This window comes from Dendropsophus ebraccatus, chromosome 1 (genome assembly GCF_027789765.1).
Source record: "Dendropsophus ebraccatus isolate aDenEbr1 chromosome 1, aDenEbr1.pat, whole genome shotgun sequence".
NCBI classification, from domain to species: Eukaryota; Metazoa; Chordata; class Amphibia; order Anura; family Hylidae; genus Dendropsophus; species Dendropsophus ebraccatus.
Window position 1 is genome coordinate 229,739,542 of NC_091454.1, and position 26,281 is coordinate 229,765,822.

At 57.8% G+C, this 26,281-nt stretch overlaps 1 protein-coding gene across 3 annotated transcripts; it reads left to right on the top strand.

The window, feature by feature from the left end:
- SRRT (serrate, RNA effector molecule) lies at positions 1-25,421 on the top strand. Of its 3 annotated transcripts, none has more exons than XM_069949970.1 (20): positions 1-110; positions 8,264-8,394; positions 9,239-9,367; positions 9,505-9,651; positions 10,232-10,420; positions 12,901-13,070; positions 15,672-15,823; positions 16,059-16,163; positions 17,280-17,397; positions 17,487-17,641; positions 18,900-18,961; positions 20,624-20,702; positions 20,813-20,989; positions 22,212-22,385; positions 23,021-23,174; positions 23,470-23,663; positions 23,764-23,920; positions 24,722-24,811; positions 24,884-24,980; positions 25,060-25,421. In XM_069949970.1, exons 2-20 carry the CDS (start codon positions 8,276-8,278, stop codon positions 25,133-25,135), a joined length of 2,544 nt encoding a protein of 847 aa, XP_069806071.1. In that variant the 5' UTR covers positions 1-110; positions 8,264-8,275; the 3' UTR covers positions 25,136-25,421. The 3 variants fall into 3 exon arrangements, with proteins under 3 accessions (XP_069806071.1, XP_069806081.1, XP_069806064.1); XM_069949980.1 differs by having other exon boundaries at positions 24,887-24,980; XM_069949963.1 differs by having other exon boundaries at positions 24,722-24,980.
- Positions 25,422-26,281: the final 860 nt, after the last annotated feature.

The following is a 26,281-nucleotide window of genomic DNA, read 5'->3' on the forward strand; positions in this document are numbered from 1 at the left end:
CCGTGAAGGGCAGGAAGTGACGTGATTTCACCTTCCCGCCTCCATCTTTGTTACCACTTGCAGAATACGAAAACCGGAGCGAGGAGGTCTGTTAGAATCCGCGGGATACGGTGAGGAGCAGGGGCCTGAGAAACCCCGTGTTACAGGGAAAAAGGTCCGCGGGACCCTGAGCATAGGAGGGCGGGAACGGGGGGGACCCGGCGGCGCGGGAGAGTCCAAGTAACAGAAGAGGGGGCAGCGGTATGGGAGAGTCCATGTAACAGAAGAGTGGGCAGCGGTATGGGAGAGTCCATGTAACAGAGAAGGGGGCAGCGGTATGGGAGAGTCCATGTAACAGAGCAGGGGGCAGCGGTATGGGAGAGTCCATGTAACAGAGCAGGGGGCAGCGGTATGGGAGAGTCCATGTAACAGAGCAGGGGGCAGCGGTATGGGAGAGTCCATGTAACAGAGCAGGGGGCAGCGGTATGGGAGAGTCCATGTAACAGAGCAGGGGGCAGCGGTATGGGAGAGTCCATGTAACAGAGCAGGGGCAGCGGTATGGGAGAGTCCATGTAACAGAAGAGGGGGCAGCGGTATGGGAGAGTTCATGTAACAGAGGAGGGGGCAGCGGTATGGGAGAGTCCATGTAACAGAAGAGGGGGCAGCGGTATGGGAGAGTCCATGTAACAGAGGAGGGGGCAGCGGTATGGGAGAGTCCATGTAACAGAGCAGGGGGCAGCGGTATGGGAGAGTCCATGTAACAGAGCAGGGGCAGCGGTATGGGAGAGTCCATGTAACAGAAGAGGGGGCAGCGGTATGCGAGAGTCCATGTAACAGAGCAGTGGGCAGCGGTATGGGAGAGTCCATGTAACAGAAGGGGGCAGCGGTATGGGAGAGTCCAGGTAACAGAGGAGGGGGTAGTGGTATGGGAGAGTCCATGTAACAGAAGAGGGGGCAGCGGTATGGGAGAGTCCATGTAACAGAAGAGGGGGTAGCGGTATGGGAGAGTCCAAGTAACAGAAGAGGGGGCAGCGGTATGGGAGAGTCCATGTAACAGAAGAGGGGGCAGCGGTATGGGAGAGTCCATGTAACGAGAAGAGGTGGCAACGGTATGGGAGAGTCCATGTAACAAAAGAGAGGGCGGCGGTATGGGTGAGTCCATGTAACAGAAGAGGGGGCAGCGGTATGGGAGAGTCCATGTAACAGAAGAGGGGGCAGCGGTATGGGAGAGTCCATGTAACAGAGCAGTGGGCAGCGGTATGGGAGAGTCCATGTAACAGAGGAGGGGGGCAGCGGTATGGGAGAGTCCATGTAACGAGAAGAGGGGGCAGCGGTATGGGAGAGTCCATGTAACAGAGGAGGGGGCAGCGGTATGGGAGAGTCCATGTAACAGAGGAGGGGGCAGCGGTATGGGAGAGTCCATGTAACAGAGCAGTGGGCAGCGGTATGGGAGAGTCCATGTAACAGAGGAGGGGGCAGCGATATGGGAGAGTCCATGTAACAGAGAAGGGGGCAGCGGTATGGGAGAGTCCATGTAACAGAGAAGGGGGCAGCGGTATGGGAGAGTCCATGTAACAGAAGAGGGGTAGCGGTATGGGAGAGTCCATGTAACAGAGAAGGGGGCAGCGGTATGGGAGAGTCCATGTAACAGAAGAGGGGGCGGCGGTATGGGAGAGTCACATGTAACAGAGCAGTGGGCAGCGGTATGGGAGAGTCCATGTAACAGAGCACTGGGCAGCGGTATGGGAGAGTCCATGTAACAGAGGAGGGGGCAGCGGTATGGGAGAGTCCATGTAACGAGAAGAGGGGGCAGCGGTATGGGAGAGTCCATGTAACAGAGGAGGGGGTAGCGGTATGGGAGAGTCCATGTAACAGAGGAGGGGGTAGCGGTATGGCAGAGTCCATGTAAGGGTGTGTTTACACAGAAAGATTTATCTGACAGATTTTGGAAGCCAAAGCCAGGAATGGATTTAAAAAGAGGATAGATCCCAGTCTTTCCTTTATGACCTGATCCCTGTTTATAGTCTGCTCCTGGTTTTGGCTTCAAAGATCTGTCAGATAAATCCGTCTGTGTAAACGCACCATAACAGAGCAGGGGGCAGTGATATGGGAGAGTCCATATAATGAGAAGAGGGGGCAGCGGTATGGGAGAGTCCATGTAACAGAAGAGGGGTAGCGGTATGGGAGAGTCCATGTAACAGAGCAGGGGGCAGCGGTATGGGAGAGTCCATGTAACAGAGGAGGGGGTAGTGGTATGGGAGAGTCCATGTAATGAGAAGAGGGGGCAGCGGTATGGGAGAGTCCATGTAACAGAAGAGGGGTAGCGGTATGGGAGAGTCCATGTAACAGAAGAGGGGTAGCGGTATGGGAGAGTCCATGTAACAGAGGAGGGGCAGCGGTATGGGAGAGTCCATGTAACAGAAGAGGGGGCAGCGGTATGGGAGAGTCCATGTAACAGAGCAGTGGGCAGCGGTATGGGAGAGTCCATGTAACAGAGGAGGGGGCAGCGGTATGGGAGAGTCCATGTAACAGAAGAGGGGTAGCGGTATGGGAGAGTCCATGTAACAGAAGAGGGGGCAGCGGTATGGGAGAGTCCATGTAACAGAGCAGGGGGCAGCGGTATGGGAGAGTCCATGTAACAGAGCAGGGGCAGCGGTATGGGAGAGTCCAGGTAACAGAGGAGGGGGCAGCGGTATGGGAGAGTCCATGTAACAGAAGAGGGGGCAGCGGTATGCGAGAGTCCATGTAACAGAGCAGTGGGCAGCGGTATGGGAGAGTCCATGTAACAGAAGAGGGGGCAACGGTATGGGAGAGTCCATGTAACAAAAGAGAGGGCGGCGGTATGGGAGAGTCCATGTAACAGAAGAGGGGGCAGCGGTATGGGAGAGTCCATGTAACAGAAGAGGGGGCAGCGGTATGGGAGAGTCCATGTAACAGAAGAGGGGGCAGCGGTATGGGAGAGTCCATGTAACAGAGAAGGGGGCAGCGGTATGGGAGAGTCCATGTAACAGAGCAGGGGGCAGCGGTATGGGAGAGTCCATGTAACAGAGCAGGGGGCAGCGGTATGGGAGAGTCCATGTAACAGAGCAGGGGCAGCGGTATGGGAGAGTCCATGTAACAGAAGAGGGGGCAGCGGTATGCGAGAGTCCATGTAACAGAGCAGTGGGCAGCGGTATGGGAGAGTCCATGTAACAGAAGGGGGCAGCGGTATGGGAGAGTCCAGGTAACAGAGGAGGGGGTAGTGGTATGGGAGAGTCCATGTAACAGAAGAGGGGGCAGCGGTATGGGAGAGTCCATGTAACAGAAGAGGGGGTAGCGGTATGGGAGAGTCCAAGTAACAGAAGAGGGGGCAGCGGTATGGGAGAGTCCATGTAACAGAAGAGAGGTAGCGGTATGGGAGAGTCCATGTAACGAGAAGAGGTGGCAACGGTATGGGAGAGTCCATGTAACAAAAGAGAGGGCGGCGGTATGGGAGAGTCCATGTAACAGAAGAGGGGGCAGCGGTATGGGAGAGTCCATGTAACAGAAGAGGGGGCAGCGGTATGGGAGAGTCCATGTAACAGAAGACGGGTAGCGTTATGGGAGAGTCCATGTAACAGAAGAGGGGGCAGCGGTATGGGTGAGTCCATGTAACAGAAGAGGGGGCAGCGGTATGGGAGAGTCCATGTAACAGAGCAGTGGGCAGCGGTATGGGAGAGTCCATGTAACAGAGGAGGGGGGCAGCGGTATGGGAGAGTCCATGTAACGAGAAGAGGGGGCAGTGGTATGGGAGAGTCCATGTAACAGAGGAGGGGGCAGCGGTATGGGAGAGTCCATGTAACAGAGGAGGGGGCAGCGGTATGGGAGAGTCCATGTAACAGAGCAGTGGGCAGCGGTATGGGAGAGTCCATGTAACAGAGGAGGGGGCAGCGATATGGGAGAGTCCATGTAACAGAGAAGGGGGCAGCGGTATGGGAGAGTCCATGTAACAGAGAAGGGGGCAGCGGTATGGGAGAGTCCATGTAACAGAAGAGGGGTAGCGGTATGGGAGAGTCCATGTAACAGAGAAGGGGGCAGCGGTATGGGAGAGTCCATGTAACAGAAGAGGGGGCGGCGGTATGGGAGAGTCCATGTAACAGAGCAGTGGGCAGCGGTATGGGAGAGTCCATGTAACGGGGGCAGCGGTATGGGAGAGTCCATGTAACAGAGAAGGGGGCAGCGGTATGGGAGAGTCCATGTAACAGAGCACTGGGCAGCGGTATGGGAGAGTCCATGTAACAGAGCAGGGGCAGCGGTATGGGAGAGTCCATGTAACAGAGCAGTGGGCAGCGGTATGGGAGAGTCCATGTAACAGAGGAGGGGGCAGCGGTATGGGAGAGTCCATGTAACAGAGAAGGGGGCAGCGGTATGGGAGAGTCCATGTAACAGAGCACTGGGCAGCGGTATGGGAGAGTCCATGTAACAGAGGAGGGGGCAGCGGTATGGGAGAGTCCATGTAACAGAAGATGGGGCAGCGGTATGGGAGAGTCCATGTAACAGAGCAGTGGGCAGCGTTATGGGAGAGTCCATGTAACAGAAGAGGGGTAGTGGTATGGGAGAGTCCATGTAACAGAGGAGGGGGGCAGCGGTATGGGAGAGTCCATGTAACGAGAAGAGGGGGCAGCGGTATGGGAGAGTCCATGTAACAGAGGAGGGGGTAGCGGTATGGGAGAGTCCATGTAACAGAGGAGGGGGTAGCGGTATGGCAGAGTCCATGTAAGGGTGTGTTTACACAGAAAGATTTATCTGACAGATTTTGGAAGCCAAAGCCAGGAATGGATTTAAAAAGAGGATAGATCCCAGTCTTTCCTTTATGACCTGATCCCTGTTTATAGTCTGCTCCTGGTTTTGGCTTCAAAGATCTGTCAGATAAATCCGTCTGTGTAAACGCACCATAACAGAGCAGGGGGCAGTGATATGGGAGAGTCCATGTAATGAGAAGAGGGGGCAGCGGTATGGGAGAGTCCATGTAACAGAAGAGGGGTAGCGGTATGGGAGAGTCCATGTAACAGAAGAGGGGTAGCGGTATGGGAGAGTCCATGTAACAGAGGAGGGGCAGCGGTATGGGAGAGTCCATGTAACAGAAGAGGGGGCAGCGGTATGGGAGAGTCCATGTAACAGAGCAGTGGGCAGCGGTATGGGAGAGTCCATGTAACAGAGGAGGGGGCAGCGGTATGGGAGAGTCCATGTAACAGAAGAGGGGTAGCGGTATGGGAGAGTCCATGTAACAGAAGAGGGGGCAGCGGTATGGGAGAGTCCATGTAACAGAGCAGGGGGCAGCGGTATGGGAGAGTCCATGTAACAGAGAAGGGGGCAGCGGTATGGGAGAGTCCATGTAACAGAAGAGGGGGCAGCGGTATGCGAGAGTCCATGTAACAGAAGAGGGGGCAGCGGTATGGGAGAGTCCATGTAACAGAGGAGGGGGCAGTGGTATGGGAGAGTCCATGTAACAGAGCAGTGGGCAGCGGTATGGGAGAGTCCATGTAACAGAAGAGGGGGCAGCGGTATGGGAGAGTCCATGTAACAGAGGAGGGGGCAGCGGTATGGTAGAGTCCATGTAACAGAAGAGGGGGCAGCGGTATGGGAGAGTCCATGTAACAGAAGAGGGGGCGGCGGTATGGGAGAGTCCATGTAACGAGAAGAGGGGGCAACGGTATGGGAGAGTCCATGTAACAGAGGAGGGGGCAGCGGTATGGGAGAGTCCATGTAACAGAGGAGGGGGCAGCGGTATGGGAGAGTCCATGTAACAGAGGAGGGGGTAGCGGTATGGGAGAGTCCATGTAACAGAGGAGGGGGCAGCGATATGGGAGAGTCCATGTAACAGAGGAGGGGGCAGTGATATGGGAGAGTCCAAGTAAGGCTATGTGCACACTGAGGAATTGTCGAGGAATTGAAGCAGAAAGTTTTCAAGCAGAATTTAAGCCCCCATTGACTTCTATAGGATTCCTCTAGCAGATCTACAGCAGAAAATTCTGCTCGGAAATTCTGCAGTGTGAACAACAGAGCAGAAAACCCATTGAACACAATGGGACTTTGCTCTGTTCCTTGCCTTTTCCTCAGTGTGCACATAGCCTAAGAGAGGAGGGGGCAGCGGTATGGGAGAGTCCATGTAACAGAGGAGGGGGCAGCGGTATGGGAGAGTCCATGTAACAGAAGAGGGGGCAGCGGTATGGGAGAGTCCATGTAACAGGAGGGGGCAGCGGTATGGGAGAGTCCATGTAACAGAGCAGTGGGCAGCGGTATGGGAGAGTCCATGTAACAGAGCAGTGGGCAGCGGTATGGGAGAGTCCATGTAACAGAGCAGGGGCAGCGGTATGGGAGAGTCCATGTAACAGAGCAGGGGCAGCGGTATGGGAGAGTCCATGTAACAGAGCAGGGGCAGCGGTATGGGAGAGTCCATGTAACAGAAGAGGGGTAGCGGTATGGGAGAGTCCATGTAACAGAAGAGGGGGCAGCGGTATGGGAGAGTCCATGTAACAGAGGAGGGGGCAGCGGTATGGGAGAGTCCATGTAACAGAGGAGGGGGCAGCGGTATGGGAGAGTCCATGTAACAGAGGAGGGGGCAGCGGTATGGGAGAGTCCATGTAACAGAGGAGGGGGCAGCGGTATGGTAGAGTCCATGTAACAGAGGAGGGGGCAGCGATATGGGAGAGTCCATGTAACAGAGAAGGGGGCAGCGGTATGGGAGAGTCCATGTAACAGAAGAGGGGTAGCGGTATGGGAGAGTCCATGTAACAGAGGAGGGGGCAGCGGTATGGGAGAGTCCATGTAACAGAAGAGGGGGCGGCGGTATGGGAGAGTCCATGTAACAGAGCAGTGGGCAGCGGTATGGGAGACTTCATGTAACAGAGGAGGGGGCAGCGGTATGGGAGAGTCCATGTAACAGAAGAGGGGGCAGCGGTATGGGAGAGTCCATGTAACAGAGGAGGGGGCAGCGGTATGGGAGAGTCCATGTAACAGAGGAGGGGGCAGCGGTATGGGAGAGTCCATGTAACAGAAGAGGGGGCAGCGGTATGGGAGAGTCCATGTAACAGAGGAGGGGGCAGCGGTATGGTAGAGTCCATGTAACAGAAGAGGGGGCAGCGGTATGGGAGAGTCCGTGTAACAGAAGAGGGGGCGGCGGTATGGGAGAGTCCATGTAACAGAAGAGGGGGCAGCGGTATGGGAGAGTCCATGTAACAGAGGAGGGGGCAGCGATATGGGAGAGTCCATGTAACGAGAGGAGGGGGCAGCGGTATGGGAGAGTCCATGTAACAGAAGAGGGGGCAGCGGTATGGGAGAGTCCATGTAACAGAGGAGGGGGCAGCGGTATGGGAGAGTTCATGTAACAGAGGAGGGGGCAGCGGTATGGGAGAGTCCATGTAACAGAGGAGGGGGTAGCGGTATGGGAGAGTCCATGTAACACAAGAGGGGGCAGCGGTATGGGAGAGTCCATGTAACACAAGAGGGGGCAGCGGTATGGGAGAGTCCATGTAACAGAGGAGGGGGCAGCGGTATGGGAGAGTCCATGTAACAGAGAAGGGGGCAGCGGTATGGTAGAGTCCATGTAACAGAAGAGGGGGCAGCGGTATGGGAGAGTCCATGTAACAGAGGAGGGGGCAGCGGTATGGGAGAGTCCATGTAACAGAGGAGGGGGCAGCGGTATGGGAGAGTCCATGTAACAGAGGAGGGGGCAGCGGTATGGGAGAGTCCATGTAACAGAGGAGGGGGTAGTGATATGGGAGAGTCCATGTAACAGAGGAGGGGGTAGTGATATGGGAGAGTCCATGTAACAGAGGAGGGGGCAGCGGTATGGGAGAGTCCATGTAACAGAGGAGGGGGTAGTGATATGGGAGAGTCCATGTAACAGAGAAGGGGGTAGTGATATGGGAGAGTCCATGTAACAGATGAGGGGGTAGTGATATGGGAGAGTCCATGTAACAGAAGAGGGGGCAGCGGTATGGGAGAGTCCATGTAGTGAAAGGGGGGGCAGTTGTGTAGGAGAGTCCATATAATGAAGGGGGCATTAGTATGGGAGAGTCCATGTAATGACGGGGGCAGTAGTATGGGAGAGTCCATGTAATGACGGGGGGCAGTATTATGGGAGAGTCCATGTAATGACGGGGGGCAGTAGTATGGGAGAGTCCATGTAATGACAGGGAGGGCAGTAGTATGGGAGAGTCCATGTAATGACGGGCGGGGGGGCAGTAGTATGGGAGAGTCCATGTAGTCGGGGGAGTCTGGATTCGGTGTTCTTCCTGTTACATCTTCCCCTTTGTCCTCTCAGTGAGGTCACATCATGGGGGACAGCGATGACGAGTACGACCGCCGCCGCAGAGACAAATTCAGGAGGGAGAGAAGCGACTACGACCGATCCCGGGAGAGAGAGGAGAGACGCCGAGACGATTGGAGTGACAGGTCAGTCTGGAGGCCGGTGCGTGCTGCTGTGTCCTGCAGGCGGGGGGGTCGGTGCGTGCTGCTGTGTCCTGCAGGCGGGGGGGTCGGTGCGTGCTGCTGTGTCCTGCAGGCGGGGTGGTCGGTGCGTGCTGCTGTGTCCTGCAGGCGGGGGGGTCGGTGCGTGCTGCTGTGTCCTGCAGGCGGGGGGGTCGGTGCGTGCTGCTGTGTCCTGCAGGCGGGGGGGTCGGTGCGTGCTGCTGTGTCCTGCAGGTGGGGGGGGTCGGTGCGTGCTGCTGTGTCCTGCAGGTGTGGGGGGTCGGTGCGTGCTGCTGTGTCCTGCAGGCGGGGGGGGGTCGGTGCGTGCTGCTGTGTCCTGCAGGTGTGGGGGGGTCGGTGCGTGCTGCTGTGTCCTGCAGGCGGGGGGGGGGGGGGGCCGGTGCGTGCTGCAGTGTCCTGCAGGTGTGGGGGGGTCAGTGCGTGCTGCTGTGTCCTGCAGGTGTGGGGGCCGGTGCGTGCTGCAGTGTCCTGCAGGTGTGGGGGGGGGGGGGGGGGGGGGGTGCTGCTGTGTCCTGCAGGTGTGGGGGGGCCGGTGCGTGCTGCTGTGTCCTGCAGGTGTGGGGGGGCCGGTGCGTGCTGCTGTGTCCTGCAGGTGTGGGGGGGGCCGGTGCGTGCTGCTGCGTCCCGCAGGTGTGGGGGCTGCCGTGTCCCGCGGGGGTGGGGGCTGCCGCGTCCTATGGCTGTGGAGGCCGGTGGGTGCTGCTGTTTTCTGTGGCTGGTGGGTGCGTCCCGCAGGTGTGGAGGCCGGTATGCGGCCGCACACAGCGCCCCCGCAGGAGAACTTATAACTGTTCTTTTCTTTATTAAGGGAATGGGACCGAGGCCGGGAGAGGAGGAGCCGCGGAGAGTACCGGGACTATGACCGCAGCCGCAGGGAGAGATTCTCCCCTCCCCGACATGAGATGAGCCCCCCTCAGAAACGCATCAGGAGGGACTGGTAAGAGCAGCGGGGAGCCCCCCCACCCCCGCGGGGTGGTGCAGGCCCGGGGAGCCCCCCCCCCCCCCCCCCCTGCGGGGTGGTGCAGGCCCGGGGAGCCCCCCTGCGGCTGCTGTTGATGGTGGTTTCTCTTTCAGGGATGATCACAGCTCAGACCCTTATCACAGTGGATATGACCTGCAGTACTCGGGCTCCTCGGGGGGCCCCTCATACGGACCCCCCCAGCCCTGGGCTCATCCAGACATGCACGTCATGCAGCATCATGGCATCCCCATACAGGCCAGGTAGGAGCCCGCTCCCCTATCATGTGACCTGTGTGTGTATACGTGTCAGTGCTTTTTATTTGCCTCCTCTCTCTCGCGCTCTCTGCATAGTATCGCGTCTCCTCTCTCTCTCGCGCGTGCGCTCTCTGCATAGTATCGCGTCTCCTCTCTCTCGCGCGCGCTCTCTGCATAGTATCGCGTCTCCTCTCTCTCTCGCGCGTGCGCTCTCTGCATAGTATCGCGTCTCCTCTCTCTCGCGCGTGCGCTCTCTGCATAGTATCGCGTCTCCTCTCTCTCGCGCGCGCTCTCTGCATAGTATTGCGTCTCCTCTCTCTCGCGCGTGCGCTCTCTGCATAGTATCGCGTCTCCTCTCTCGCGCGTGCGCTCTCTGCATAGTATCGCGTCTCCTCTCTCTCGCGCGTGCGCTCTCTGCATAGTATCGCGTCTCCTCTCTCTCGCGCGCGCTCTCTGCATAGTATCGCGTCTCCTCTCTCTCTCGCGCGCGCTCTCTGCATAGTATCGCGTCTCCTCTCTCTCTCGCGCGTGCGCTCTCTACATAGTATCGCGTCTCCTCTCTATATCTCACTTCTCCTCTTTTAAGGCTGGGGAACCTGCATGATGTGGATTTGGGGACTCCGGCTCCAGTCATGAAAACCTTTAAGGAGTTCCTGCTGTCTCTGGAGGATTCTGTGGATGAGACAGAAGCCGTGCGCCGCTACAACGAGTACAAGATGGAGTTCAGACGCCAACAGATGCAGGATTTCTTCCTGGCGCATAAAGACGAGGAGTGGTATGTGTCAATTGTGTATGACCTCTCTGTTCCTCCTCCGGTGTCTACCCGGATCTTCCCCCCACAGTGTCTTTCCTTCACTACTTGTGCTGTGTCCTCCCTCCCCTCCCTCCCCTTCTCCTGCAGTGTCCTCCCTCCCTTTCTCCTCCCTTCCTCTCCTGTTGTCCCCTCTTCCCCTTCCTCTCCTGCAGTGTCCTCTGTCCCTTCCTCCCCCTCCTCTCCTGCAGTGCCCTCTGTTTCTTCCTATGTCCTCTCTTCCCCCTCCTCTCCTGAAGTGTCCTCTGTTTCTTCCCCTGTCCCTTCCTCTCCTGCAGTGCCTTCTGTTTCTTCTGTCCTCTCTTCCCCCTCCTCTCCTGCAGTGTCCTCTGTTTCTTCCTCCCCTCCTCCCCCGCGTTATATTATAACATGATGATACCTGTGATTTGATGTTCGGTGTTTTCTCCCGCTTTTCTCCTTCTCTGAAGACGCTGAAGGTGCAGCCTCCTCCTCGTGGCGCCGTGTTTTTTTTTCTTTTTTACCCTCGGGTTCGCACTTTTTCCGCTCTTAGCCAGTCAGGTGTTTTTTGTTTTCTCTAGTTTCTGAATGTTTGAGGTCAGATAGCGAGGTAACCAAATAATCACACAATGCTCCAAGAGGTTCACGAAACTATAAATGCCTGGTGCCAAGCAGGTAACACTTGGGGTGGAGCCTGGGGGGGTCATCAACTGTGTGCTGGGGGAGGGGCTGGGGAGGGGCTACTGGACGTGTCACAAGTCTAAGGAAATGGTCTCATACAGTGACATCCCCCCATGTAACATCGTACACTCATCCTGTGCTCCAGTCACACCCAGAGCTGCAGTCACATCAGGTCTGATCCTCCAATCACACCCAGAGCTGCAGTCACATCAGGTCTGATCCTCCAATCACACCCAGAGCTGCAGTCACATCAGGTCTGATCCTCCAATCACACCCAGAGCTGCAGTCACATCAGGTCTGATCCTCCAATCACACCCAGAGCTGCAGTCACATCAGGTCTGATCCTCCAATCACACCCAGAGCTGCAGTCACATCAGGTCTGATCCTCCAATCACACCCAGAGCTGCAGTCACATCAGGTCTGATCCTCCAGTCACACCCAGAGCTCCAGTCACATCAGGTCTGATCCTCCAGTCACACCCAGAGCTGCAGTCACATCAGGTCTGATCCTCCAGTCACACCCAGAGCTGCAGTCACATCAGGTCTGATCCTCCAGTCACACCCAGAGCTGCAGTCACATCAGGTCTGATCCTCCAGTCACACCCAGAGCTGCAGTCACATCAGGTCTGATCCTCCAGTCACACCCAGAGCTGCAGTCACATCAGGTCTGATCCTCCAGTCACACCCAGAGCTGCAGTCACATCAGGTCTGATCCTCCAGTCACACCCAGAGCTGCAGTCACATCAGGTCTGATCCTCCAGTCACACCCAGAGCTGCAGTCACATCAGATCTGATCCTCCAGTCACACCCAGAGCTGCAGTCACATCAGGTCTGATCCTCCAGTCATACCCAGAGCTGCAGTCACATCAGGTCTGATCCTCCAGTCACACTCAGAGCTGCAGTCACATCAGGTCTGATCCTCCAGTCTCACCCATAGCTGCAGTCACATCAGGTCTGATCCTCCAGTCACACCCAGAGCTGCAGTCACATCAGGTCTGATCCTCCAGTCACACCCAGAGCTGCAGTCACATCAGGTCTGATCCTCCAGTCACACCCAGAGCTGCAGTCACATCAGGTCTGATCCTCCAGTCACACCCAGAGCTGCAGTCACATCAGGTCTGATCCTCCAGTCACACTCAGAGCTCCAGTCACATCAGGTCTGATCCTCCAGTCTCACCCATAGCTGCAGTCACATCAGGTCTGATCCTCCAGTCTCACCCATAGCTGCAGTCACATCAGGTCTGATCCTCCAGTCACACCCAGAGCTGCAGTCACATCAGGTCTGATCCTCCAGTCACATCAGGTCTGATCCTCCAGTAATACCCAGAGCTGCAGTCCATCACAGTATTGCAGTTATGTCATGTCCTATTCTCCGGTCACATCCAGAGCTGCTCACAATTCAGTATGCATCAGATCAGCTGGGATGTTTAGCACTCTGGATGCTCGCAGGACATCAGGAAAGTTGTGGGTGCAGCTCTGGATGTGACTGGAGAAGATGATTCACTGATGAAGGCTGTTGCGGCCCTTTTGGCGACTGGTGATGGCTGAGTACAGGCAGTGGTGGGCTGTAGGGTTACTGGTGAGTGTGGTGCCACCTGCTGCATGTTACATGACTATGGTACAGTGTGGGGGTTGCAGGATTATTGGTGAGTGTGGTGCCCCCTGCTGCCGGTCACATGACTGGTACAGTGTGGGGACAGGGCTGCAGGTGTACCGCTTTCCTCCCGACCCGTCTCATTATCTCCCCTTCTCTCCATCGCCATCTCTCTCCCCACCCTTCCATCTGCTGCCGCGATTTATCACCAGGTTCCGCTCCAAGTATCACCCAGACGAGGTGGGGCGCCACCGGCAGGAGTCACAGGCCGCGCTGCGCAACCGACTAAACGCCTTCCTCTATCTGATGGAGAACAGCTGGCTGAGCGAGATCCAGCTGGACATGGAGAAGGCACCCGCCATCATCAAAGTGCTGGACGCAGGTAACCGCAGACTGTCACCGAGACTGCACCCCCCCCCCCCCCCCCCCCGATCAGTGGATAATACAGCGCTGTCACCGAGACTGCCCCCCCTCCCCCCCCCACCCCGATCAGTGGATAATACAGCGCTGTCACAGAGACTGCACCCCCCGACCCCCCCCCCCCCCCCCCCGATCAGTGGATAATACAGCGCTGTCACCGAGACTGCCCCCCCTCCCCGATCAGTGGATAATACAGCGCTGTCACAGAGACTGCACACCCCCCCCCCCCGATCAGTGGATAATACAGCGCTGTCACAGAGACTGCACACCCCCCCCCCCCCGATCAGTGGATAATACAGCGCTGTCACAGAGACTGCCCCCCGATCAGTGGATAATACAGCGCTGTCACCGAGACTGCCCCCGATCAGTGGATAATACAGCGCTGTCACAGAGACTGTCCCCCGATCAGTGGATAATACAGCGCTGTCACAGAGACTACCCCCCCCCCCCCCCCCCCCCCCGATCAGTGGATAATACAGCGCTGTCACCGAGACTCCCCCCCCCGATCAGTGGATAATACAGCGCTGTCACCGAGACTGGCCCCCCCCCCCCCCCTCCCCGATCAGTAGATAATACAGCGCTGTCCCCGAGACTGTCCCCGATCAGTGGATAATACAGCGCTGTCACAGAGACTGCCTCCGATCAGTGGATAATACAGCGCTGTCACTGAGACTGCCCCCCGATCAGTGGATAATATAGCGACCTCACCGAGACTGTCCACCCCCCCCCCGATCAGTAGATAATACAGCGCTGTCACTGAGACTGCCCCCCCTCCCCGATCAGTAGATAATACAGCGCTGTCCCCGAGACTGTCCCCGATCAGTGGATAATACAGCGCTGTCACAGAGACTGCCCCCCGATCAGCGGATAATATAGCGACCTCACCAAGACTGTCCCCGATCAGTGGATAATACAGCGATGTCACTGAGACTGTCCTCCCATCACCCTACCCCCCCCCCCCGCCCCCCCCCCCCCCCCCCCCCCCCCCCCGATCAGTGGATAATATAGCGACCTCACCAAGACTGTCCCCGATCAGTGGATAATACAGCGATGTCACTGAGACTGTCCCCGATCAGTGGATAATATAGCGACCTCACCGATACTGTCCACCCCCCACCCCGATCAGTGGATAATACAGCGCTGTCACAGAGACTGCCCCCCGATCAGTGGATAATACAGCGATGTCACTGAGACTGTCCCCGATCAGTGGATAATACAGCGCTGTCACCGAGACTGTCCCCGATCAGTGGATAATACAGCGCTGTCACCGAGACTGTCCCCGATCAGTGGATAATACAGCGCTGTCACTGAGACTGCCCCCCCGATCAGCGGATAATATATCAACCTCACCGAGACTGTCCACCCCCCACCCCGATCAGTAGATAATACAGCGCTGTCACTGAGACTGTCCTCCCATCACCCTACCCCCCCACCCCGATCAGTGGATAATACAGCGCTGTCACCGAGACTGCAACCCCCCCCCCCCCCGATCAGTGGATAATACAGCGCTGTCACCGAGACTGCCCCCCCTCCCCGATCAGTAGATAATACAGCGCTGTCCCCGAGACTGTCCCCGATCAGTGGATAATACAGCGCTGTCACAGAGACTGCCCCCCGATCAGCGGATAATACAGCGCTGTCACCGAGACTGCCCCCCCTCCCCGATCAGTAGATAATACAGCGCTGTCCCCGAGACTGCCCCCCCTCCCCGATCAGTGGATAATACAGCGCTGTCCCCGAGACTGCCCCCCGATCAGTGGGTAATACAGCGATGTCACCGAGACTGCCCCCCGATCAGTGGATAATACAGCGCTGTCACTGAGACTGCCCCCCGATCAGTGGATAATACAGCGATGTCACTGAGACTGTCCTCCCATCACCCTACCCCCCCCCCCCCCCCCCCCCCCCCCCCGATCAGTGGATAATATAGCGACCTCACCGATACTGTCCACCCCCCACCCCGATCAGTGGATAATACAGCGCTGTCACAGACACTGCCCCCCGATCAGTGGATAATATAGCGACCTCACCTAGACTGTCCCAAATCAGTGGATAATACAGCGCTGTCACAGAGACTGCCCCCCCGATCAGCGGATAATACAGCGCTGTCACCGAGACTGCCCCCGCTCCCCGATCAGTAGATAATACAGCGCTGTCACTGAGACTGCCCCCCGATCAGTGGATAATACAGCGCTGTCACCGAGACTGCCTCCGATCAGTGGATAATACAGCGCTGTCCCAGAGACTGCCCCCGCTCCCCGATCAGTAGATAATACAGCGCTGTCCCCGAGACTGTCCCCGATCAGTGGATAATACAGCGCTGTCACAGAGACTGCCCCCCGATCAGCGGATAATATAGCGACCTCACCAAGACTGTCCCCGATCAGTGGATAATACAGCGCTGTCACCGAGACTGTCCCCGATCAGTGGATAATATAGCGACCTCACCGAGACTGTCCACCCCCCACCCCGATCAGTAGATAATACAGCGCTGTCACTGAGACTGTCCCCCCCGATCAGACTGCCCCATTCCCCCTTTAAGCTCTACTTCTGATTTTCGCAGCTGTAATAAAGATGGAGGGAGGCACAGAGATCGACCTGAAGATACTGGATGAGGAGGAGGAACAAGCCAAGCGTGAGGCTGCCAAGAAAGAGGAGGTGCGGACCACCGAGGGCCAGAGCAAGCCCCCAGAGGAGAAGGAGGCAGTGGTTAAGGTGAGGATGGGCAGCTGGGCCTGGTATATATGGGGGCTCTGGGGTCACTGTAGCCGGGGGTGTATATAAGTGTGCTCTGGGGTCACTATATGGGGGTTCTGGGGTCACTGTGGCCGGGGGTGTGTATATGTGGGCTCTGGGGTCACTGTGGCTGGGGGAGAGGGGTGGGGTATATGTAGGTCTGGGGTCACTATATGTGGTGTCTGGACTGAGTGATGCTCTTGCCTCTGTATAGCCGGACCCAGAGAAAGAGCCTGAAGAGGAAGAAAAACCCCCGAAACCAGAAGAGGAGGAAGAGAAGAAGGTGGAGAAGGAGGAGCCGGAACGGGAGAGCAGGAAGGTCAGTTGGGGGGGCGCGTGTCTGTCTGGGGTGGAGCACTGGTCCGGGTGGCGGGCGCAGTGTCTGTCTGGGATGGAGCATCGGTCCCGGTGGCGAGCAACGTGTCTGTCTGGGGTGGAGCACTGGTCCGGGTGGCGGGCGCCGTGTCTGTCTGGAGTGGCGGGCGCCCTGTCTGTCTGGGGTGGCGGGCGCCGTGTCTGTCTGGGGTGGAGCACTGGTCCGGGTGGCGGGCGCCGTGTCTGTCTGGGGTGGAGCACTGGTCCGGGTGGCGGGCGCCGTGTCTGTCTGGGGTGGAGCACTGGTCCGGGTGGCGAGCGCCGTGTCTGTCTGGGGTGGAGCACTGGTCCGGGTGGCGGGCGCCGTGTCTGTCTGGGGTGGAGCACTGGTCCGGGTGGCGAGCGCCGTGTCTGTCTGGGGTGGAGCACTGGTCCGGGTGGCGGGCGCCGTGTCTGTCTGGGGTGGAGCACTGGTCCGGGTGGCGGGCGCCGTGTCTGTCTGGGGTGGAGCACTGGTCCGGGTGGCGGGCGCCGTGTCTGTCTGGGGTGGAGCACTGGTCCGGGTGGCGGGCGCAGTGTCTGTCTGGGGTGGAGCACTGGTCCGGGTGGCGGGCGCAGTGTCTGTCTGGGGTGGAGCACTGGTCCGGGTGGCGGGCGCCGTGTCTGTCTGGGGTGGAGCACTGGTCCGGGTGGCGGGCGCAGTGTCTGTCTGGGGTGGAGCACTGGTCCGGGTGGCGGGTGCAGTGTCTGTCTGGGGTGGAGCACTGGTCCGGGTGGCGGGCGCAGTGTCTGTCTGGGGTGGAGCACTGGTGGCGGGCGCAGTGTCTGTCTGGGGTGGAGCACTGGTGGCGGGCGCAGTGTCTGTCTGGGGTGGAGCACTGGTGGCGGGCGCAGTGTCTGTCTGGGGTGGAGCACTGGTGGCGGGCGCAGTGTCTGTCTGGGGTGGAGCACTGGTGGCGGGCGCAGTGTCTGTCTGGGGTGGAGCACTGGTGGCGGGCGCAGTGTCTGTCTGGGGTGGAGCACTGGTGGCGGGCGCAGTGTCTGTCTGGGGTGGAGCACTGGTGGCGGGCTGTCCTCTGACCTGCACTCTTACTGTTTCACACTGTTCTCTCCTTCACAGTCGACTAAAAGAAAAAGGAAGCGGAGCGGTGACAGCGACGATGGGAGCGACTCTGAGTCCGGCTCTGGTTCTGAGCCTGGAAGCCCAAAACCGGAGAGTCAGACGCAGAACGGGCGAGGTGGGCGATAGCAGCGTACCACAGGGGGGGTGGAGCCCAGGTCACGTGATCCCCACTGTCATGTATATGACTTGTGTGTCTCCTTACAGAGGGATCTCCCAAGAAGGAGGAGGAGGAGGAGGAGGAAGACAAACAGAAGGAAAAGCCCAAGGAGGAGGTGGTGAAGCCCCGCCCACTGCATAAGACCTGCTCCCTCTTTATAAGAAATGTGGCCCCCAACATCTCTAAGGCCGAGATCACAGCGGTGAGTGTCATACATCAGTGAGTGCAGCTCTGGAGTATAATACAGGATGTAACTCAGGATCAGTATAGGATAAGTAATGTATGTACACAGTGACCCCACCAGCAGAATAGTGAGTGCAGCTCTGGGGTATAATACAGGATGTAACTCAGGATCAGTAATGTATGTACACAGTGACCCCACCAGCAGAATAGTGAGTGCAGCTCTGGGGTATAATACAGGATGTAACTCAGGATCAGTAATGTATGTACACAGTGACCCCACCAGCAGAATAGTGAGTGCAGCTCTGGGGTATAATACAGGATGTAACTCAGGATCAGTAATGTATGTACACAGTCACCTCAGCAGCAGAATACTGAGTGCAGCTCTGGAGTACTTTGTTTCACTCTGCTTTACACTTAGAGGGAATCGGTCACTGGGTTTATTCCACCTTAAATGGGTACTCCGGGCTGGGGTTATTTTCATTGTATGGCCGGAGAAGGGGTGGACATAGAAGGCCGCTGGTCACTTACATCCCCAGTTCCAGGACCGGGGTCCCGGAACGCGCTGCCCAGTTCTTCATCTAGTTGTCACTTCCTGGTCTGAGCTGCAGTTTGAGACATGACGTCTCCAGGCAGCTCGGCCATTCAGCGCCCGAGGCTTTACCCTGCTACGACCACTGAATGGCTGAGCTGCCTTGAGAAATCACGTCTCAAGCTGCAGCTCAGACCAGGAAGGGGCGGCGCGGTCTGAGACCCGACGCTGGAACCGGGGAGGTAATTGATCGGCGGCATCTGTATCCACCCATCCCCGGCTATACAGTAAAAATAACCCCAGCCCGGAGTACCTCTTTAAATAAACTAGTGACAGAAATGCTGAACAGATCGGTGTTTGACTTACATCAGTCTGTGCAGCTGTTCTCCTAATATGCAGGAGAATAGGATTCTTACCACACCCCTCACCCCGCCCTCTGGCTGCTGATTGACAGCTAACTGCCTGTACACAGCATAGATAGATAACTGCCAATCAGCAGCTGGTGGGCGGAGTTTCTGCTTTTCATGAATATTCAGCACTAATGAGCTCATGCACATAATGTTACTCTGGAGGAGATCTCTGGAACAGCTGCACAGTATAATGTAAGTGATCAATCATCGACGCCGTAACCCTGCTTGCCCCCGAGGCGGGGCGCCGTAACCGCTCCATTTATGTGCAGCCATGACGGACGGTATTGGAGCCTGAGTTGCACCTTTCCTCTGTAATGTCTTGTTTTCTCTCCCTCCAGCTCTGTAAGAGATATCCTGGCTTCCTCCGGGTGGCGCTGTCTGATCCTCAACCTGAGAGAAGGTGAGTTTTGTGACATGTTGGCGTTGGATTAGCGGCCAGGTTGGTGGTTGGGGGAGGGATTAGCGGCCAGGTTGGGGGGAGGGATTAGTGGCCATGTTGGTGGTTGGAGGGACTGATTAATGGCCATGTTGGTGGTTGGGGAATGGATTAGTGGCCGGGGGAGGGATAAGTGGTTGGGGGAGGGATTAGCGGCCATGTTGGTGGTTGGGGGAGGGATTAGTGGTTGGGGGAGGGATTAGTGGCCATGTTGGTGGTTGGGGGAGGGATTAGCGGCCATGTTGGTGGTTGGGGGAGGGATTAGCGGCCATGTTGGTGGTTGGGGGAGAGATTAGTGGCCATGTTGGGGGGAGGGATTAGCGGCCAGGTTGGGGGAGGGATTAGTGGCCATGTTGGTGGTTGGGGGAGGGATTAGCGGCCATGTTGGTGGTTGGGGGAGGGATTAGCGGCCAGGTTGGTGGTTGGGGGAGGGATTAGCGGCCAGGTTGGTGGTTGGGGGAGGGATTAGCGGCCAGGTTGGTGGTTGGGGGAGGGATTAGCGGCCAGGTTGGGGGGAGGGATTAGTGGCCATGTTGGTGGTTGGAGGGACTGATTAATGGCCATGTTGGTGGTTGGGGAATGGATTAGTGGCCGGGGGAGGGATAAGTGGTTGGGGGAGGGATTAGCGGCCATGTTGGTGGTTGGGGGAGGGATTAGTGGTTGGGGGAGGGATTAGCGGCCGTGTTGGTGGTTGGGGGAGGGATTAGCGGCCGTGTTGGTGGTTGGGGGGAGGGATTTGTGGCAATGTTGGTGGTTGGGGGGGATTAGTGGCCATGTTGGTGGTTGGGGGGAAAGGATTAGTGGCCATGTTGGTGGTTGGGGAATGGATTAGTGGCCGGGGGGAGGGATTAGCGGCCGTGTTGGTGGTTGGGGGAGGGATTAGTGGTTGGGGGAGGGATTAGTGGTTGGGGGAGGGATTAGTGGTTGGGGGAGGGATTAGCGGCCGTGTTGGTGGTTGGGGGAGGGATTAGTGGTTGGGGGAGGGATTAGCGGCCGTGTTGGTGGTTGGGGGAGGGATTAGCGGCCGTGTTGGTGGTTGGGGGGAGGGATTAGCGGCCGTGTTGGTGGTTGGGGGGAGGGATTAGCGGCCATGTTGGTGTTGGGGGAGGGATTAGCGGCCAGGTTGGGGGGGAGGGATTAGCGGCCATGTTGGTGGTTAGGGGGAGGGATTAGCGGCCATGTTGGTGGTTGGGGGAGGGATTAGCAACTATGTTGGTGGTTGGGGGAGGGATTAGCGGCCATGTTGGTGGTTGGGGGAGGGATTAGCGGCCATGTTGGTGGTTGGGGGAGAGATTAGTGGCCATGTTGGGGGGAGGGATTAGCGGCCAGGTTGGGGGGAGGGATTAGCGGCCATGTTGGTGGTTGGGGGGAGGGATTAGCGGCCATGTTGGTGGTTGGGGGAGGGATTAGCGGCCATGTTGGTGGTTGGGGGAGGGATTAGCGGCCATGTTGGTGGTTGGGGGAGAGATTAGTGGCCATGTTGGGGGGAGGGATTAGTGGCCAGGTTGGGGGGAGGGATTAGCGGCCATGTTGGGGGGAGGGATTAGCGGCCATGTTGGTGGTTGGGGGAGGGATTAGCGGCCGGGTTGGTGCGCATTGGTCACTTGTACTTATTGATTCCTATAGGTTTCTACGTAAAGGTTATGTGACGTTCGATCGGGGGGTGAACATTAAGGAGATCTGCTGGAATCTGCAGAATATCCGGGTATGGCGCCCCCTATTGCCTCTCCTGGCTCCTCCTTGCTGTTGTGTTGTAATTAAAGGCGCAGTGCCCCCTTTTCTGTCACTCACTATGTATCGGTTTCCTCTATGAAGCTCCGTGAGTGTGAACTGAGTCCGGTGGTGAACAGAGAACTGTCTTGGAGAATCCGACACGTGAGCGGGATCACACAGCACCGGCCCATTTTGCGCAATGACATCAAGCTTGCGGCCCGGCTCATCCACGCGCTTGACGAAAGGGGGCAGCTGTGGAAAGAGAGCCAGGACGGGGAGGTGAGGGGGGGGGGGGGAGTGCGGTGTGTCTGGGGAGAGGGGGGGGGGGGAGTGCGGTGTGTCTGGGGAGAGGGGGGGTGGAGTGTGGTGTGTCTGGGGAGAGGGGGGGGAGGCGTGGTGTGTCTGGGGAGAGGGGGGGGAGGCGTGGTGTGTCTGGGGAGAGGGGGGGGGAGTGCGGTGTGTCTGGGGAGAGGGGGGGGGAGTGCGGTGTGTCTGGGGAGAGGGGGGGGGAGTGCGGTGTGTCTGGGGAGAGGGGGGGAGGCGTGGTGTGTCTGGGGAGAGGGGGGGGGAGCGCGGTGTGTCTGGGGAGAGGGGGGGGGGCGTGGTGTGTCTGGGGAGAGGGGGGGGGAGGCGCGGTGTGTCTGGGGAGAGGGGGGGGGAGTGCAGTGTGTCTGGGGAGAGGGGGGGGGAGTGCAGTGTGTCTGGGGAGGGGGGGGTGTGCGGTGTGTCTGGGGATAAGGGGGGGTGGAGTGCGGTGTGTCTGGGGAGAGGGGGGGGGAGGCGTGGTGTGTCTGGGGAGAGGGGGGGTGGAGTGTGGTGTGTCTGGGGAGAGGGGGGGGGAGTGCGGTGTGTCTGGGGAGAGGGGGGGGGAGTGCGGTGTGTCTGGGGAGAGGGGGGGGAGTGCGGTGTGTCTGGGGAGAGGGGGGGGGGGAGTGCGGTGTGTCTGGGGAGAGGGGGGGGGAGGCGTGGTGTGTCTGGGGAGAGGGGGGGGGGAGGCGTGGTGTGTCTGGGGAGAGGGGGGGGGGGGGAGGCGTGGTGTGTCTGGGGAGAGGGGGGGGGAGTGCGGTGTGTCTGGGGAGAGGGGGGGGGGAGTGCGGTGTGTCTGGGGAGAGGGGGGGGAGTGCGGTGTGTCTGGGGAGAGGGGGGGGAGTGCGGTGTGTCTGGGGAGAGGGGGGGGAGGCGTGGTGTGTCTGGGGAGAGGGGGGGGGGGAGTGCGGTGTGTCTGGGGAGAGGGGGGGGGAGGCGTGGTGTGTCTGGGGAGAGGGGGGGGGGAGTGCGGTGTGTCTGGGGAGAGGGGGGGGGAGGCGTGGTGTGTCTGGGGAGAGGGGGGGGGGAGGCGTGGTGTGTCTGGGGAGAGGGGGGGGGGAGGCGTGGTGTGTCTGGGGAGAGGGGGGGGGGGAGGCGTGGTGTGTCTGGGGAGAGGGGGGGGAGTGCGGTGTGTCTGGGGGGGAAGCGGGTCTGTTATCCACCTCATGATTTCCCTCCCTATTTGTTCCTTTAGGAAGTCGCTGCTCAGAATCCCATACTAAAAAATATTACTGATTACCTCATCGATGAGGTCAGCGCTGAAGAGGAGGACCTGCTATGGGGGGCGGGGAGGACAGCAGGAGCCGAACCCCCAAAAGAAGGGAACCCCACTGAGATCAGCGTGGAGCGGGATGAAAAGCTCATAAAGGTGTGTGGGATTTCTGTATCCTGTCTGTGCCTCTATTCTGGTGTACAGGTATATAGTCTAAGCCGGGATCATATGACTGTTCAGCGTATGAAAGGTTAAAGGGTTTATCTCAAGATGAGAAGTTACCCTCTGATCCCCAGGAGCTGCACCCTCTGGTTCAAAGGAGCGGAGGAGTAATAGCCTGCATGAATGTTACCTAGACATGGTTTATGGAGGGTGGGAAGAGTCTGCTGGGATCTTTCTTTCTTAAAGGGATGTTGTGGCGATTCTCAATCTGAGGGGTTCACCTCACTGAGGAGCATGGTCCCTGCCTGGAGCAGTATGGTCCCTGCCTGGAGCAGTATGGTCCCTGCCTGGAGCAGTATGGTCCCTGCCTGGAGCAGTATGGTCCCTGCCTGGCGCAGTATGGTCCCTGCCTGGCGCAGTATGGTCCCTGCCTGGCGCAGTATGGTCCCTGCCGGGCGCAGTATGGTCCCTGCCTGGCGCAGTATGGTCCCTGCCTGGAGCAGTATGGTCCCTGCCTGGCGCAGTATGGTCCCTGCCTGGCGCAGTATGGTCCCTGCCTGGCGCAGTATGGTTGGGTACAGCATAGGGTTGGGTTATACAGGTGCTGATTGGTGATTGTTCTCTTTAAGGTTCTGGACAAGCTGCTTCTATATCTTCGCATTGTTCACTCTGTCGACTATTATATCAACTGCGACTACCCCAGCGAGGACGAGATGCCGACGCGCTGCGGGATCATGCACGTGCGAGGACCTATACCGCCCAACCGCGTCTCCCACAGAGAAGGTAACGTGGCCGTATGTTCTGCCGTTCTCCGGCTCCTCACCGCTCTCAGGATCTCTGAATCGGTGGTTCTCATGGCGGAGGGTTGGTTACTGCCCTTCGGCCTTTGAGCTTTTAGACTGACACACTGTAGCAAATTCTCAGCAGCATGAACAAGAGCGTTCACTGACAGCAAGCAGAGACCTCACTTTCAGGGAATTTTGGAAAGGAAAATAGGCCGGGAGCGGGAAGGTCTTGCTGTGGCGGCGAGGGTGAGGTCAGGTGACCGGCTGTTCCTTACCACATACTTTCCCTTTAGTGGCGGACTGGCAGAAGACATTTGAGGAGAAGCTGGCCCCTCTCTTTGCTGTACGGGAGACGCTCTCCGAGGAGGAGGCGCTGAAAGTCGGGAAGAAGGATCCCGAACAGGAAGTGGAGAAGTTTGTTACTGCCAACACCCAGGAGCTGGGCAAGGAGAAGTGGCTGTGCCCACTGAGCGGCAAGAAGTTCAAGGTATGGAGGGCGCAGGGTGGGGTGGTTGGGGCGCTGGGGTGTGTGTGTGGCATTGGGGCCACCGTGGATCCATCATCCCATCACCATCCTCTCCCCTCAGGGACCAGAGTTTGTTCGTAAACACATCTTCAATAAGCATGCCGAGAAGATCGAGGAGGTGAAGAAGGAGGTGGCGTTCTTCAATAACTTCCTGATGGACAGCAAGAGGCCTGCACTGCCCGAGGTCAAACCCATCCAGGCCCCCCTGGCCGGCCAAGGTAAGTCCTATCCTGTCTATCACCCTGCAGGGGGCGGGCTCATAGCTCCTCCTATCTGTATCACCCTGCAGGGGGTGGGCTCATAGCCCCTCCTATCTGTATCACCCTGCAGGGGGCGGGCTCATAGCTCCTCCTATCTGTATCACCCTGCAGGGGGCGGGCTCATAGCCCCTCCTATGTATCACTCTGCAGGAGGCGGGCTCATAGCCCCTCCTATCTGTATCACCCTGCAGGGGGCGGGCTTATAGCTCCTCCTATCTGTATCACCCTGCAGGGGGCGGGCTCATAGCTGCTCCTATCTGTATCACCCTGCAGGAGGGGGCGGGCTCATAGCTGCTCCTATCTGTATCACCCTGCAGGAGGGGGCGGGCTCATAGCTCCTCCTATCTGTATCACCCTGCAGGGGGCGGGCTCATAGCTCCTCCTATCTGTATCACCCTGCAGGGGGCAGGCTCATAGCCCCTCCTATCCTGTCTATCACCCTGCAGGGGGTGGGCTCATAGCCCCTCCTATCTGTATCACCCTGCAGGGGGCAGGCTCATAGCTCCTCCTATCTGTATCACCCTGCAGGGGGCAGGCTCATAGCTCCTCCTATCTGTATCACCCTGCAGGGGGCAGGCTCATAGCTCCTCCTATCTGTATCACCCTGCAGGGGGCGGGCTCATAGCTCCTTCTATCTGTATCACCCTGCAGGGGGCGGGCTCATAGCTCCTCCTATCTGTATCACCCTGCAGGGGTCGGGCTCATAGCTCCTCCACTCTTCTGTATGTCTCTGTATGATCACTTGCTCTTACTCTGCAGGTTTGGCCCCTGGGCTGCTGTACCCTCACCAGGGCCCTCAGGCTCTCCTACCATATGGTCAGCCGCGACCCCCGGTTATGGGGTATGGAGGTAAGCATGGAGGTTTGGGTCAGGGTGGGTGGAGTGTTGGTATTTCTGTAGTTGACGCTTCTCTTTCCCCAGCAGCGCCGCAGTTCCCCCCTAATCCTTATGGCGCAGGAAGAGGATATGATGCTTTCCGGGGCCAGGGGGGTGTCTACCCGGGCAAACCCCGCAACCGGTGAGTACTGATAGATCGTCCACCTATACCCCCTCCCCCGCACACACTCAGGGCTGATGACCCATTCCCCTCCACACAGGATGATGAGAGGAGACCCCCGCTCTATTATTGAGTACAGAGACCTGGATGCTCCGGAGGATGTGGACTTCTTTTAATGTGCTTGTTACATGCTTCCCCTCCCCCTGCCTCTCCAGTCACCGCCGCTCCTCGCCCTCCGCTCAGGTATTACCGCCGCTTCCCTACGTCGTTCCCTTCTTTTCTTTTTAAATAAATTTCTTGGACTGGGAGGAATATGACATTGGTTCTGCTCAGTGATCACATGACTCCGGCTGAAGCATTATACAGAGATCGGGGAATCTGCGGAACATGGCGGCTGTATACACTGGGGTCGGAGGACTCTCATTCTGTGATGTCATTTTTTTTAATAAAGCTGTAAATGTATCTAAGCTGTGTAGTATGTCCTATATACAGTGATACACTGAATGTACTATAAGCAATACACTCACACAGAGGGGTAACCTAGAACCACCAACCATTTGTATATAGGGGTGAGTAAAAATCAATATTGGGTCAGTATTTTCAACATTTTTGTTTTATATGGATACGGAGGCACCAGGGTGCAACTACAGACCAAATATTGGACCTTTAGGCAGAGCGGGAAAACCACTGAACGTGTGAATAAGGCCTAACGGTCTAGAACAGGTTCGGTTCCCCATCCCTGGTCTTGACTCCCGGAGGTCACTCACAGTCAGTGCACACCTTCTTAGAACCCGCCAGCGGATGTTGGCGCACTCTAGAAATTGTTGGTGCACTTCAGTATATTCGCTTTAAGTTTTGCACATGGATAGAAAAGCACCGGTGCGGAGAAGCCAGCGCCACAATCTTTTTCTTTTTTTTTGAACAGTGGTCCGATTCCCGCGTACGGCTCTGTACGTACGGCTACTCACGTTTCCTTTCTTTGGTCTAATGGACCGGAAGTCCATGTACTCCAAACCAAGTGGGCCATCACTGCTAAGAGTGACAAGGGCAGCTGATCGAGTCGGACGAGTTTTAATCGTTATGCACCATACACAAGGCTGCAATACCTCTCAATGTCGGCCTCCATTTTCGCACAGTAAAAACGGACACTAATGAGACTGGTAGTATTTTCTGTGCCCAAATCGTGCAAAGCCCCTAAGGCCATTTCTCTGAACTGAGTGGGTAACACTCGCTCTTGTTGAACCTCTCCTTGTTTATGTGGAGACTTCCGATGTAACAGTATTTTTCTCACAACTAAGGACTCTATCTGGTGAGCAAGCAGA